General features: G+C 51.6%; 1 protein-coding gene across 2 annotated transcripts in view; it reads left to right on the top strand.

Moving 5' to 3' along the window:
• The window catches only part of ZC3H4 (zinc finger CCCH-type containing 4), a 748,106-nt gene that overhangs the window by 453,356 nt on the left and 280,316 nt on the right, over positions 1–14,434 (top strand). For both annotated transcript variants that reach the window (XM_069644536.1, XM_069644535.1), the window contains exon 8: positions 3,743–3,850. In XM_069644536.1, coding sequence (XP_069500637.1) covers positions 3,743–3,850 — 108 coding nt within the window. The remainder of the gene's footprint in view (positions 1–3,742; positions 3,851–14,434) is intronic.

Raw genomic sequence — 14,434 nt, 5'->3', positions numbered from 1 at the left:
TAACGAGGCTCAGAATGAGGAGAACACGATGCATCTGGCGAGCTGTTGGAACCAGGAGAGGGATCCACAGTCCTGCACCATATTGAGGGCTCTACGGCCGGACCATTTATGGTGGAGAGAGTAGACCAACCTCTCAGTGGGGTGCCGTTTCCACAGCCTGTGGCGACTGTAATTATAACAGCAGATTGATTGCTGGGGGCCACCCTACTCATTCACTCAGTCCACAGGCTTTGGTCTCCCTTGGACAAAGAGAACCACATAAACGTGCTCAAACTCAGGGCTATATAACTAGCGCTAAGAACATTCCTTCCCCTAATCAAGGACAGGGAGATGTTGATTCAAACAGGCTGCATGTATTCCATCAACAAGCAAAGGGGAGCCAGGTCCCCTCACCGCAATCTCCCACAACATCCGCCTCTCGACGGTCCATCTGCCGGGGGACAGCAATGTATAGGCAGACAGGCGACGAAGGCTGGGAGAGGAAAACTGCAAATGGGAAGTAAGTCCCCAAGTTCTGAGCGAAATATTTCAGGCACGGGGCCAGCAAACTGTGCATCTATTTGCCACAGAAAGCAACAGAACATGCAAACAATTAGCATCTTAGATGGGCAGAGGCACGCGATCTCGGGGGCATGCGCTACACCTATCGTGGAGCAACTTTTGGGCATATGCCTACCTGCCAACTCCACTTATACAGAGGGTAATGGGGAAGGTCCGGGAGTCCCAGGGGCTATGCCTCATACTGGTGGTGCCTCAGTGGCCATCCAGGATATGGTACTCAGACCTGGTACGGTTGGTGGCGGAAGGACCAGTGGACCAGTAGCACTTCCACTGGCAGTAACAACTCTCCTCTCACAACACGAAGGGGTGGAGGTCCATCCGACACCAGAGAAATTAGCACTAGCGGCTTGGTACCTGAACACGTGCCGCTACAACACTTATAGTTATCTGAGGAGAATCTGCAAATTATCCAGAAGGTGAGAAGGGACTCCACTAGGAGTCAATCTAAAAGCAAGTGGTCAAGGTTTGGATTTTGGGCAAGGGATCAGGGAATAGACCCTAGGTCCTGCTTCTTGGACCATATGCTATTGCTCTCGGCATATCTTGCAAAGAAGGGAGTGCAGGTAGACACGTGTCGCACCTATTTGGCAGTGAAAGGGTCTTAATGAAACTCAGGCTCTATGTCTTACTCCACGTCAAACCCAGTGGTGAAGAGACACCTCACAGGGCTAACAAGACTGTATCCACCGGTCAAGCGTCCTCATCCGGAGTGGGATTTAAATGTGGTGCTTACCGCTCTGGCACATAAGCCATTCGAGCACATAGCCACTTCTGAGATTAAGCTAGTTAATATTAAAACAGTGTTGCTTGTAGGGCTTACCTCGGCATGGAGAATTAGCAAGATACAGGCACTTGTGGCGTCAGAACCGTACACTGTATTCCACAAGGACACCATGGTTTTTACCAAAGGTGGTCTCAGCTTTCCATTTAAATTAGGAAATTGTATTTTCAACTTTCTTTCACAACCCACAGTCGGAGGCAAAAAGGGTTCGCCACTGTCTGGATCTCAAAAGGACACTGAAATTCTACCGTGACAGGACAAGAGAGTTCTGCAATTCGGACGCTCTAACGTTTGGAGGAGCGAACCCGGTCTCGCAAGCCTCCAAAGCTTCCCTAGCGAAACGGATGGTGGCGGCTACCATTGAACCTTACAAGTAGCAGAACAGGGAAATCCCAACAAAGCTGCATGCTCATTCGGGCAGGGAAAAGACTACCACCACGGCCTTCCAAAGACATGTTCCATGGCAGTTTTATCAGCAGGGCGGCTACATGAGTTTCCCAATCCGCCTTCTGCAAGCACTACAGTTTGGACCGCAGCTGCAGGTTTGAGCTGGCCTTTGGACAGGCAATGCTCAGAAACCTGTTTGCATAATACTTGACTTCACACTCATTCCTATGGGCTAATATCAGTTGTAAATGCCCATGAATTATGGAGGAAAGGGGACCGAACGTAGGAGTAATAAAAGTTACTCACCGTATTGACTAAAGTACTTGCTTCTAGTCCTTATCCCCTTTCCTCCATACAACCCTCTGTCCTCTTCCCCTAAAAAAAAGTATAGTTAATCAGGATATATCTGGCCGGCATGTAAAAGGGCCCATGCCGGATGGTGGGGCAAGCAGAGCGCACGTGCCCAGGACACCATGTCTCTGCGCACCTTTACATTTATAGGGAAAATTATGCTTTTTTATAAGTGAAAAAATTCCATTCCTGACCCTAGTGGGGGGACTCCCATGAAGTATGGAAGAAAGGGGACTATTGTCTAGGAGTACGTTAGTCACTACGGTGAGTAACTTTACATTTCTCGCTCTCCTCTCCCTGCTCATGCCCTTCCTTCTCTGTTTCTCTGCCAGTTCTCTTCCCTCACCCCTGGTGAATAATTTTCTCGTCCTTCCTGCTACTACTTTCTCTGTCCTACTACTCACTCATGTCTTTGCCTTTCTGTTCCAATCTCCTCCAATCTTTCTCACTCTTCCTTCTCAGTCTCCCACCTATTGTTTTCTTTTGTCGCTCTCTGCTTCTCTGTCCTTATGAACTGTCTCACTTTTCCCTCCCTCCACTGCTCCCTCCTTTATTTATCCACCTCTGTCCCTCTGGTCTTTCTCATTATCCTCCCTTCCTCCTGCTACTCCCTCCTATTCTCCAATCTCCCTCTCTACACTTGTTGCCTCTCTTTCACTCACTCTCTCTCGGTACCAATCTCGCCTTTCACTATCTACTCTCACTCTCCCCTATCTCCCACACCTATTCTACTACCACTCACTCTTACACCCACTTCCACAACCATTACTCTACTCTCTCAAGCTTGGTGACACTCACAGACTCTTGCACACAACACCTTACCTGCACTTTCATCCAATATCTCCTGCAACTCCTCACCACTCTGCTTCACTTTCCGGCCCCCTTCTGGTCCACCAACTCCCCTCCTGACCTCACCCAAACACCCTTAATCCATGCTTGTGAGTGTGGGTCTTATACATATTAGGACCTTCCTTGTTCTCCGACTCCCCCCGCCCCTTCCCTTTGGACCCTGCTAAAACCTGACCTCTCCCTGCACTTTCCACGGGCCTGGCTTATAGTGTCATAAAGCTCAAATGTCGCCACCCTTTTTTAATTCACAGCCATTTATGGGGTTTCTGCGGCCCGGTTAGATTTGCGTCTGCTTTGCGGGTCTCGTTCCTGTAGCCACAGGAAGTAGGAAGTAGGTGTTCTTGTCAGTAATCTGAATGGGGTTGGGAGAGCGAGACCTGTATTAGGCATCCATTCTTCTTTGTGTGGTGCACTTTGCTGCTGGCTGGCTGGCTGACTGACTGGTTTCTGGAGACTGTGGTTCTGTAAGTAATATAAATACATTGTGGTAAGAAAAGAGGCTGGAAGGACTGGTGTGATAGTGGTACCAACATTTGAGCCATACAGTACATATTCAGAAATTGACCCCTTCCCCGCAACTCCTCAACCTGCCTGTGGGGTGGGGTCAGCTGTCATATGCCCGGGTTAGAGGATTACCACCTCGCCCAAAAAGGTCAAGACCCTGATCCCGTCACAGCGAGCAGTTTGGATAAGGAGCATGCTCTGATGTAAATGTACTATATTTTGCTATCTGTGCACAGTTATTTTTATTTTGTATGAACTCCCTTTGTTAACTGCTTACTAAGTCATAAACCAAGCCTTTGTTTTCACTAGGATGGAGGTGGCGGAAGACGACATCGTCGGTATGACCATGATAAACATCTTTCTGATCGGAAAGGGAAAGTGATCTGCAAGTACTTTGTGGAGGGCCGGTGTACTTGGGTAAAGTGTTTCTAGAGATTTTCTTCTATTAATGCTGTTCTTGGGGATAATAGAGATCCTAATGTGCTCTCCAAATTCTCTCTTTTGTCGACATAGTATATTTCAAAACTGTTACCCTTTTCAATGGCTAATACACACTAGTTTTACTGTACACTTTGCAATTTAATTATTGTGGTAATAATTCTGCATCCATGTTTCTATTACCTTCACGAGTTAAGTAAAATATTTGTATTAAATAAATCATTTTGTGAAAAACACTGAATGGAAAATAATGTACCTTTGTGTCAAGCAGATCCCAAGACTTATATTCCAACTATTGATTGCCCGATTCAAGGAGAACTTTTATTTTTAAAATGTAAATTGTCTTTTTTTGTGCAATTTGATTTTGTGCAACTAAATCACAGGTGTGATGGCTTTTTTCTCAACACCCTTTCCTTGATCTTTTTATCAGGTGTTAACTGCCATTTATTTGTGTTGCTGCAACATTTTCCTTTGCTCCTCCCCCTGCACAAACCTTTGAATGGCTATACGTACGAGTTGAATCCCCTTAACTATTCACTCGCTCACATTCAACTATTTCCCACAAGTACTGGAGATTGCCTACACCAATAGAGCTGTGAAGTTGCGCGCCCTCTGCGTTATAAACGATCACACACGAAGCGCAGTCCCCTCCAAGATGGCCGCCTACGCCCAGGTGAGCGCCGACCCACGGGAGAAGGCAACGAAAGAAAGTAGTAATTGTGCTGGACAACGAGGTTGAGCCTCGCAAATCCCCAACACCGGTAGCATTATTGCCTAATCGACCCCTTGCAGTTCTGCACTCTCCCCAGCCTGTAGGATCATCAGCCCAGTATGGACCCTTGCAAGTACTCATACCACAACAGGTACGTCAGTGCTGGCTAACCTGCTAACTTTGTACCTTCTGCCCAGCGCCATTCACCCTGATCCTGCTTGGCCACCCAGCTGACTTATATCGTATCTGCCCTGGACTGCATACATATACTAGCCTATTTTGCAGGCCCTGAGCTGCCTAATGTGCCCCTTGTATATATGTGCCTGTGCCTTGCCACCAGATAATTGCATCTTGCCCACATGTGCATAGCCATTTAATTACTGCATTTAGCCCATATGTGCCTTGCCATTTAATAATTGCATTTAGCCTATATGTGCCTTGCCATTTCATAACTGCATTAAGCCCATATGTGCCTTGCCATCTGATAACTGCATACAGCCCATATGTGCCTTGCCATCAAATAACTGCATTCAGCCCATATGTGTCTTGTCATCTGATAACTTTATCTAGCCCATATGTGTCTTGCCATCTGATAACTGTATCTAGCCCATATGTGCCTTGCCATCTGATAACTGCATTCAGCCCATATGTGCCTAGCCATTTGATAACTGTATCTAGCCCATATGTGCCTTGCCATTTGATAACTGTATCTAGCCCATATGTGCCTTGCCATTTGATAACTGCATTTAGCACCTATATGCCTGGCCATTTGATATCTGCATTTAGCCCGTATGTGTAGTTGATATCGATATCCACACTACTCGCGGTATGTGTTGTGCCTCTGGTCGCTTAGAGACCACTGTGCTATTGTGTTGTGCCTTATGGTCGCCAGAGACTACTATGCAACTCTGTTGTGCCTTATGGCAGCTTAGAGACCACTCTGTTATTGTGTTGTGCCTTATGGTCGTTTAGAGACCACTGTGCTATTGTGTTGTGCCTTATGGTCGCTTAGAGACCACTGTGCTATTGTGTTGTGCCTTATGGTCGCTTAGAAACTACTGTGCTATTGTGTTGTGTAACCCACATAGCATCCCTGCTCTCGCTTTCCTATCTCAATATGTACACCACCCACACACTGTACATCCTCATAGGTTTAGTCTGCATCTTATTTACTAGTAGTATTGCCTACCTCGTGCCCATAGGGCAACCCAACAGCCATATCATGGAACTAAGGCACACCACCACACACGCTACTCCCCCCAAAATGCCCGAGATCATACTCAGGCAGCACAGACTCAGAACACGCACATTCCCCTTAGCATTCCTCTCCACACCCATGCAGGTAACACTTAGGAACTCACGCTTAGGTTCACGCACTCACGCTAAGACCTGCCGCCTGCCATACACTATTACCCACAAGCGCCTAAACAGGGCTCCGACGCTCGCTCCTCCCAGACATCACATGACTAATAAGCCTACTCACACTACCAAAAAGCTCATTCCAATTACCGACCTCAAGCCACCACAATCAAAAAAGCTCCAACACCTTAAATGTGCTCTATTAAATGTTCGCTCACTCAACGCCCACGCTTTAGAAGTCAATGATATTATTACCAGCCAAGACTTAGATATGTTAGCCATAATAGAAACTTCTCCAGCATGGGGTCTGGCATGGATTCACATGCTCATGAATATTCCCCGTCGTCAGGCTGGGAATCCTCGGTAAAGAAAAAACCAGTATCAGTTTCGTTTCTGATCTGTCTTTCGTAGTAATAACCAATCACTGGTCTCTGCGTCATACTGACCACAGCCAATGACTGCCCTCTACCTAAGTCCCGCCTCTGGCAGCCATCTTCAGATTTTTACTGCACGTTCATGTGTTGGGATCCTCGTGCTATTGCTCTCGAGCGTTAGTGCTTTTTTTTCACGTTTTTTTCTCAAAAACTTTGTTTTTTCGGTCAAAAGAGCCTCAAGCTCCACCGACTCTCCATCCGATCAACGGGGACCCGTGTCGGATTAGTCTGCGCCCCTCAAGGGTGAAGATTCGTCGAGCTACGCTTTTGGAGGACTCCAGAAGTTTCTCAGGCCCGTCTCGGACATGGCCCAGGAGAAGGGAAGCTCGACGCCCGGAAAGCTGTTCAGGGTCTGCCCTGGATGCCAGCTGCAGAATGTCTTTAAGGAGGACGAACACTCCTTTTGTCTTTACTGCTTACATGAGGACAAGACGCACGTGGAGAAGGACTGTGCGTTTTGCGGCAACATGTCGGAGCGGACCATGAAGGACCGCCATCAACGTCTCGCCAACTGGCTGGAAGGGAAGAGCCCGTCCGGCGAGAAGAAGAGGAAGAAATCCGAGCGGTCTTCTAAGACCTTTGAGGACGCCCCGGCGACGGGGGTCCAACACAAGGTCAAGCACCGCGAGTCCGCTGGCACCGGGAGCGCCGAACGGTCGGGCTCTACGGGCGCCAGGCAGGGCGCACCCTCCCCGGTACCATCAACCACGAACCAACGCTCTGGGTCGGGTAAGAGGAAGGCCGAGCACCCGGCGAAGCTCCTGGAGAGGCCCCGGTCGAGCTCGAAGGCCCCATCGGAGGGGGAGCGAGGCAGTGTCCTCCCCCCTCAAGGATAAGGCAGTGAGCGCACCTAAGGTGGTGAAGGCCTTAATCCATCCGGCCAAGGCCTGTATCGAGACTGTCGCGGCGGCCCTGGCTCAGACTGTGGAGGCTACGCCAGTGGTGGCGACATCGGGGCTCAGAGTCTCCCTGCCACCTCGGAGGGAGTCCTCTTTTATGCCCATCAATAGGACCCCCGTGAAATCTCCGGCGGAGAAGAAAAAGGGGGGGCAGGGTGTCGTCGTAGACTCGGCTTCAACCTCGGAGGAAGAGCTGATCGAGGTCTTAAGCCACGGCCTCGGCGTGGAAGAAGACCGGCCCGTCAGGATGGATCCCGACGCGGGTGACGACAACATCGTCGAGGGCGCCGACGGGGCCCCTGATCGCCCGTCGGATTCCCCTCTGCCAGCGCCGCAAGACAACTCGGCGGCCATTTTGTTGGCTATACAGTCCTTATGCTCGGAGATAAGGACGAGACTACCGTTGCCAGCGGAGGAACCACTCCCATCGGGGGACCCAGAACCGGGACCTTCTGGCGTTCCTCCTCCCAAGAAAAGAAGGATTCACCCTCCACCTCCTTTTCAGCCGTCGCGCCCCGTCCAGCCCTCCTCCACGTCCACGACTCGAGGGGATGATACGGGAACTGACACGGCCGCGACGGGTACGGACGACGAGGTCTACGACGAGGATCTTCCGTCGTCACCTCCCACCAGGGCTTCTCCGCCCGACGAGATTGGATCGTTCCACTCCATGATCGCCAGGGCATCCGAACTTTTCCAACTCTGCCCTGAGGAGAAGAAAAAGGAAGGATTCCTTTATCAACGGCGCGAGGCCAAGAGGAAGACGGTCCTCGCGGTGCCTCTACTGGACGACATTTGGGATGAGGGCCTCGCCCTCCTCAAGAACCCTTCCACGACGCCAGCTAGAAGAGACCGGTACGAAAAGAAGTACCGGATCCCGGACGCGGCCCCCCTGTGCCTCCGGGCGCAGCCTACCCCAGACTCCGTCGTCTCCGCGGTGGCCAGGAAGAAAGCGGGGGGTTGGGGAGGGTGCGGCCTCCACATCGACTTCCCCGCCGGACGGCGAGGGAAAGAAATTGGACTCTATGGGACGCAGGGTCATCTCGTCTGCAGCGACGACGATTAAGGCGGCCAACGCCTTGGCTATCGTGGCCCGCTACGACAGGGAGCTATGGTACAAACTGGCTCCCCTGCTGGACTTCCTACCGGACGACAAGAGGGCGGATGCCCTGGAGATCCTACAGGAAGGTGAGGTGGCGTCGGACCACGCCATCACTATTGCGACGGACATCGCCGATACGGGATTTCGCCAGTTGGGCAACGGCGTGTGCCTTAGGCGGCGTGGATGGCTCAAGGCTACGGACTTCCGTCAAGACGTACAGACCAGAGTCCTGGACATGCCGTTCGATGGGAACAACCTGTTTGGAAAAACAGTGGACGATTCCCTTCAGGCCATTAAAGCGGACACGGAGACGGCCCGGGCCCTTGGGGTTCTGCAACAACGACGGCCGCCCTTTCGGAGCAGCGGAGGCAAGGGCGCCTCCAAAGGTTCCGGCGGCGGTTTCTCCACCTACCGTCAAGCGGCCCGCTCGTCGTCTCAGGAGGCCTATAGGGGACGAGGCAAGTCGGGCGGACCCCACCGTCGTCGCCAAGGAGGTCAAGGCGGCAAAGCCTCGTCGAAACAGGATTGAACCGACCGTGGGGTCGGGCCCCCATCGAAGCACCCCGGTGGGAGGCCGGCTGGCGAGCTTCGTCAGCGTGTGGGAGTCCATCTCCACCGACCGTTGGGTGTTGGACGCCTTAGCCCGGGGCCACGCGCTCGAGTTTCAAAGAAGGTGCCCGCGCGTCCCCCCCGTGGCCAGGAAAGAGCTTCACGTCCCGCAGCTTCTCCTGGAGGTAAAGGCGATGCTCAGGAAGGGCGCCATCGAACTCGTCCCAAAGAGGCTTCGGGGCTCCGGAGTTTACTCGAGATACTTCCTCGTGAAGAAGAAGACGGGAGGATGGCGCCCCATCCTAGACCTGCGACGTCTGAACAAGTTCATCAAGGCTCAGAAGTTCAGGATGGTCACCCTCCAGCACGTCCTGGGTCAGCTGGAGGAAGGAGACTTCCTGTCGTCGTTGGATTTGGAGGATGCCTACTTCCATATTCCCATCCTAAGGGGGCACCGAAAATTTCTCAGGTTTGTGGTCCAAGGGCGTCACTAACAGTTCAAAGCCCTCCCCTTCGGACTACGGTCGGCACCCAGGGTTTTCACCAAGTGCCTTGCACCGGTGGCGGCGCAGCTGCGCCGAGAGGGGATCCACGTCTACCCCTACCTGGACGACTGGCTCATCCGAGCCAAGACGAGGGAGCTCGCCGTGGACCACACGGCAAGGACCGTCCAGCTTCTCACGGACCTGGGATTCTCCGTGAACTACGCCAAATCTCACCTGGTACCCGCGCAAGACGCACTGTTTCTGGGAGCAAGGCTCGACACAGTGTCCCTTCTGGCCTCCCCGTCGGAGGAGAGGACCAGGGCCATCCTGGGCAAGGTACAACGGATGTTGGTGGCCGACGTGGCCAAGGTGAGGTCCATCAAGTCCCTCCTCGGAATGATGTCTTCCTGCATCTACCTCATTCCCCTGTGCAGGCTCCGGATGCGCCCGTTGCAGGAGTTCCTGGACGCGCGCTGGATCCAAACGACGGGCAGCTTCGAGGAAAGGATCACACTCGACGAGAGTTTCCGACGAGCGATCCGGTGGTGGGGCACCCGCGCGCATCTGACGGCGGGCATGGACTTCCAGACCCCAGCCCACCAGAAGACAGTGACCACGGATGCCTCCCTGGAAGGGTGGGGAGCGCACACCGAAAATCTGCACGCAAGAGGCCTTTGGCTCCCGACGGAGAAATCACTACATATCAACGTCCTGGAGCTCCATGCAGTGTTTTGGGCCCTCAGGTCCTTCCTTCCGTCCCTCAAGGGCAAGGTGGTGAGGATCTTCACCGACAACACCACCATCATGTTTTACATCAGGAAACAGGGCGGAACCAGGTCCCAAGCACTGTCCAAGGAGGCGCAGGACCTGTGGCATTGGGCCGTCGCCCAAAGGATGTTTCTCGTGCCGTTTCATCTGGCAGGGATAAAAAACACCATCGCCGACTCACTCAGCAGGGAGCTGCGCTCGTGCCACGAGTGGGAACTACGGCAGGATCTAGTGGATCGCCTCTTCCGACGGTGGGGCACACCCCAGATCGACCTGTTTGCGACGGCGACGAACTCCAAGTGCCGGAGGTTCGCCAGCAGGTTTCCCCAGGCGAGGAGCATGGGCGATGCTTTCTCGTTCCCCTGGGAGAGCCTGTTCCTTTACGCGTTCCTTCCATTGCCACTGCTAATCCGGCTCATCAACCAGCTCAAGAGGTCACAGTGCAGGATGATCCTCGTCGCACCTGCGTGGCCGAGGCAGATATGGTTCCCGGACCTTCTGGACTTGTCAGCGTCCCCGTCAATCAAGCTGCCGGTGGACGCGGATCTACTCTCCAGGGAAGGAGGCGCCATCCTCCACCACGACCCGAAATCGCTGAACTTGCAGGCCTGGCTCCTGCAGCGCTAGAGTTTGGAGGATACGACATACCGGCCGACTGCAGAGGTTCTTGCAAAGGCCAGGGCGCCCTCGACTCTTAAATGCTACGGACACAAATGGAAGAGGTTCTCTGTCTGGTGCCACGCACAGAAGATTAACCCTCTACGGATTACCGCTCCCCAAGTACTGCCGTACCTGCTGACGCTGGCCAAAGCTGGACTGGCACACGCGTCCATCAAGATTCATCTTGCTGCGATCTCCCGATACACCAGAACCACGGGGCGGACGTCCTTGTGGTCTCATCGTCTGGTGAAAGAGTTCATGAAGGGACTGTTCAGATCGTTCCCGCCGGTGAAGGCTCCGGCACCGGCGTGGGAGCTCAACGTGGTGCTGACCGAGCTCATGGGACCTCCGTTCGAGCCTCTGCACTGGGCCCCGTTGAAGTTTCTGTCGTGGAAAACAGCGTTTCTTGTGGCCATCACCTCCGCACGACGAGTGGGAGAGATCCAGGCCCTTTCCTGCAAGGCCCCGTACTTGACTTTTCACGACACGAGGGTAGTGCTCAGGACGCACCCCTCCTTCATGCCCAAGGTGCCGTCGGACTTCCACCTCAACGAACCCTTGGTGTTGCCTGTGTTCTTCCCGTCGCCTTCGTCGCCGGCTGAGAGGACTTTGCACTCGCTGGATGTGGCTAGAGCACTGAAGTTCTACGTGGACCGCACGAAGTGTTTTCGGAAGACGTCACAACTCTTTGTGAATTTTGGACCTGTAAATCAGGGGAAGGCACTCTCGAAGGCTTCCATTTCCAGATGGCTCTCCGGCTGTATTATGTACTGTCATCGGTTGGCAAACCGACCGCTGCCTGGCCGTCCGAGAGCCCATTCCACCAGAGCGATCGCAGCTACCACGGCGTTCCTTTCTGGTGTGCCCCTGCTGGACATATGCAGGGCTGCTACGTGGAGGTCGACGCACACCTTCACGAAATTCTACTGCGTCGATCGGGATTCCAGGGAGGAGTCCATGGTCGTCCAAGCAGTGCTGCGCAACCTGTTCGCCTGAGGTGAGCCTGGTGAGGAGGTAAGATGCTTAATGTTGAGTTTGATGTAATGCTTAATGTTGAGCCTTTGCCACCTCCCTGGTTGTGCATGTGTGTACTGCTATGTATTATTTATTCATGAGCATGTGAATCCATGCCAGACCCCATGCTGGAGAAGGAACAAGTTACTTACCTGTAACTGTTGTTCTCCAGCATGGGTCTGGCATGGATTCACATGCGAACCCTCCCGCCTACCCCTCTGCGGCTCTTCACTTGGTCATACTGCCACTTCACGTGCTTCCAAACCTGAAGATGGCTGCCAGAGGCGGGGCTTAGGTAGAGGGCAGTCATTGGCTGTGGTCAGTATGACGCAGAGACCAGTGATTGGTTATTACTACGAAAGACAGATCAGAAACGAAACTGATACTGGTTTTTTCTTTACCGAGGATTCCCAGCCTGACGACGGGGAATATTCATGAGCATGTGAATCCATGCCAGACCCATGCTGGAGAACAACAGTTACAGGTAAGTAACTTGTTCCATGGTTGCATTCTGCCTCTGGCCCTACTATCAGCCTAGCTGTACCGTCAGGTTACTCGATCTTAAGACAGGACAGATTAGCTAAAACGGGAGGTGGGGTCGCACTAATTTTTAAAGACACCCTAGCCTTAAGACAGACTCCCACCACCGGGGAAGACACCACTGACATCCTTTCAGCCAAACTCACCCTCTCCCCTAAAGATACATTAAACATTCATGTCATATATAGACCTCCAGGCCCTGTCAATAACTTCACAGGCATAGCCAACCATCTCCTTGGAATAAATATCAAACAAACTTCCAAAACACTGCATACCTAAACCTTGGATACAATGATAAACTCGACAAAGCAGCTACCACTCTCGCCAGAAACCTCACAGAACTAGGATTCACTCAGATAGTCACTGCCCCAACCCATAATAAAGGCTGTATCTTAGATTGGGTGGCAGATCACAACTGTGGCTCCACCCTCAACTCCAACACAGCCCTTCCATGGTCTGATCACAACTGCCTTCAATTCTGCATCCCCATATCCTTATACTCCAAACCACTTATACCCGCACCGGCCAAGCTAGCCAGAAGTGCCAAAAAACTTACAGCAGACAATATACGTCCCTTTCTCAACAACCCATGCCTAGCACCTCCTTTCTCCTCTGACCCCAACATTCTAGCAGAGATCTTCAAAGACACCCTCACCCATGCCATCAACGCCGCAGCTCCTCTTGAAAACAAAAAAGAAAAAAAATCGTTTCACTCCAACTCATGGTTCACGAAGGACTTATTAAATCTACGCCAATGCAAGCGCCAAGCCCTCAAAACATGGCAGGCCAATCCCTGTGATGCCACCAACGTAGACTTTCTTTGTATTTCCAAAAAATACAAAAGTGCCATATTTAAGGCGAAGTCAGAAACCTACAATAAACGTATCCTGGAAGCCAACTCCCACTCAAAATAGCTTTTCACCATCTTTAAAGAGCTCACCGTCCACCCAATCTGTACAGATGAGATTGTTAAGGATGAAGCCTGGTGCAAGAGCATCCAAACAGCGACGCTAAACAAAATAGACCTTCTTCAAAATAATATAGCAGAACACTTCAAGGCTCTGCACCCCCAAAAGGCCCTCTCCGTCAATACCGCTAAAGATAAGCACACCTCCAAATTCAGTTTTTCTCCAATCACCGAATCAGATGCTCTCCACATCCTCAAACAGCTCAAACCATCTCAATGTAAAGGCGATATATGCCCCCCCAACATAATTAAAGCGTGTGCGGCACCCCTCACACCGATCATCACAGCATTCACACATACAGAAAGTGAGCTGTTAAAAATCATAGAGCATATGAAACCGTCACAATGTAGGGGTGATGCTTGCTCTTCCATGATTATAAAAACATGTCCACCGCAGCTTATTAAAGCAATCTGTAATTTTATAAATGCCTCTCTTAAAGCAAGTGGTGTACCAAACGAATTAAAAGCAACCATGGTTACCCCCATTCTAAAAAAAACGGGACTGCCAATGGATAATCCGCTAAATTTCCGACCCATTTCCAACACACCCTTTTTACTTAAGATTTTGGATACAGTGACCTACAGTCAACTCGCAGAGCATGTAGACCTTTATTACATCCTCCATCCAAATCAGTCGGGATTCAGGAAGAAATATGGGACGTAAACCTCGTTATTAGAACTGAAATCTAAATTAATGGGGGAAATGGATAGAAGTGGCCTCTCCCTGATAATCTCTCTAAATCAATCAGCAGCCTTTGATTTGGTCGAGCATTCGATCTTAATTCCAAGACTACAAGAGGTGGCTAACCTCTCAGACTCAGCAGCCCGGTGGATCGCCTCTTTTCTGGAGAATAGAACAAGTAGAGTTTGCTCGGCCTCTGCTGAAGCTAGTCCACTTTCTGTTCTTTATGGGGTCCCACAAGGGGCAAGTTTGTCCCCATGTCTGTATAACCTGTTCATGACCCCATTCTTCTTTGTTACAGGAGGAGGGGGTTGTGTTCTCTAATTATGCAGACGACATTCAATGTATTATCAAGTTATCAGGACATCACAAAAAGGACGAGGCGGAGGAGA

This window comes from Ambystoma mexicanum, chromosome 2p (assembly GCF_040938575.1).
Source record: "Ambystoma mexicanum isolate Mex_15411 chromosome 2p, UKY_AmexF1_1, whole genome shotgun sequence".
NCBI classification, from domain to species: Eukaryota; Metazoa; Chordata; class Amphibia; order Caudata; family Ambystomatidae; genus Ambystoma; species Ambystoma mexicanum.
This window is presented reverse-complemented; position numbering and strand designations above follow the sequence as displayed.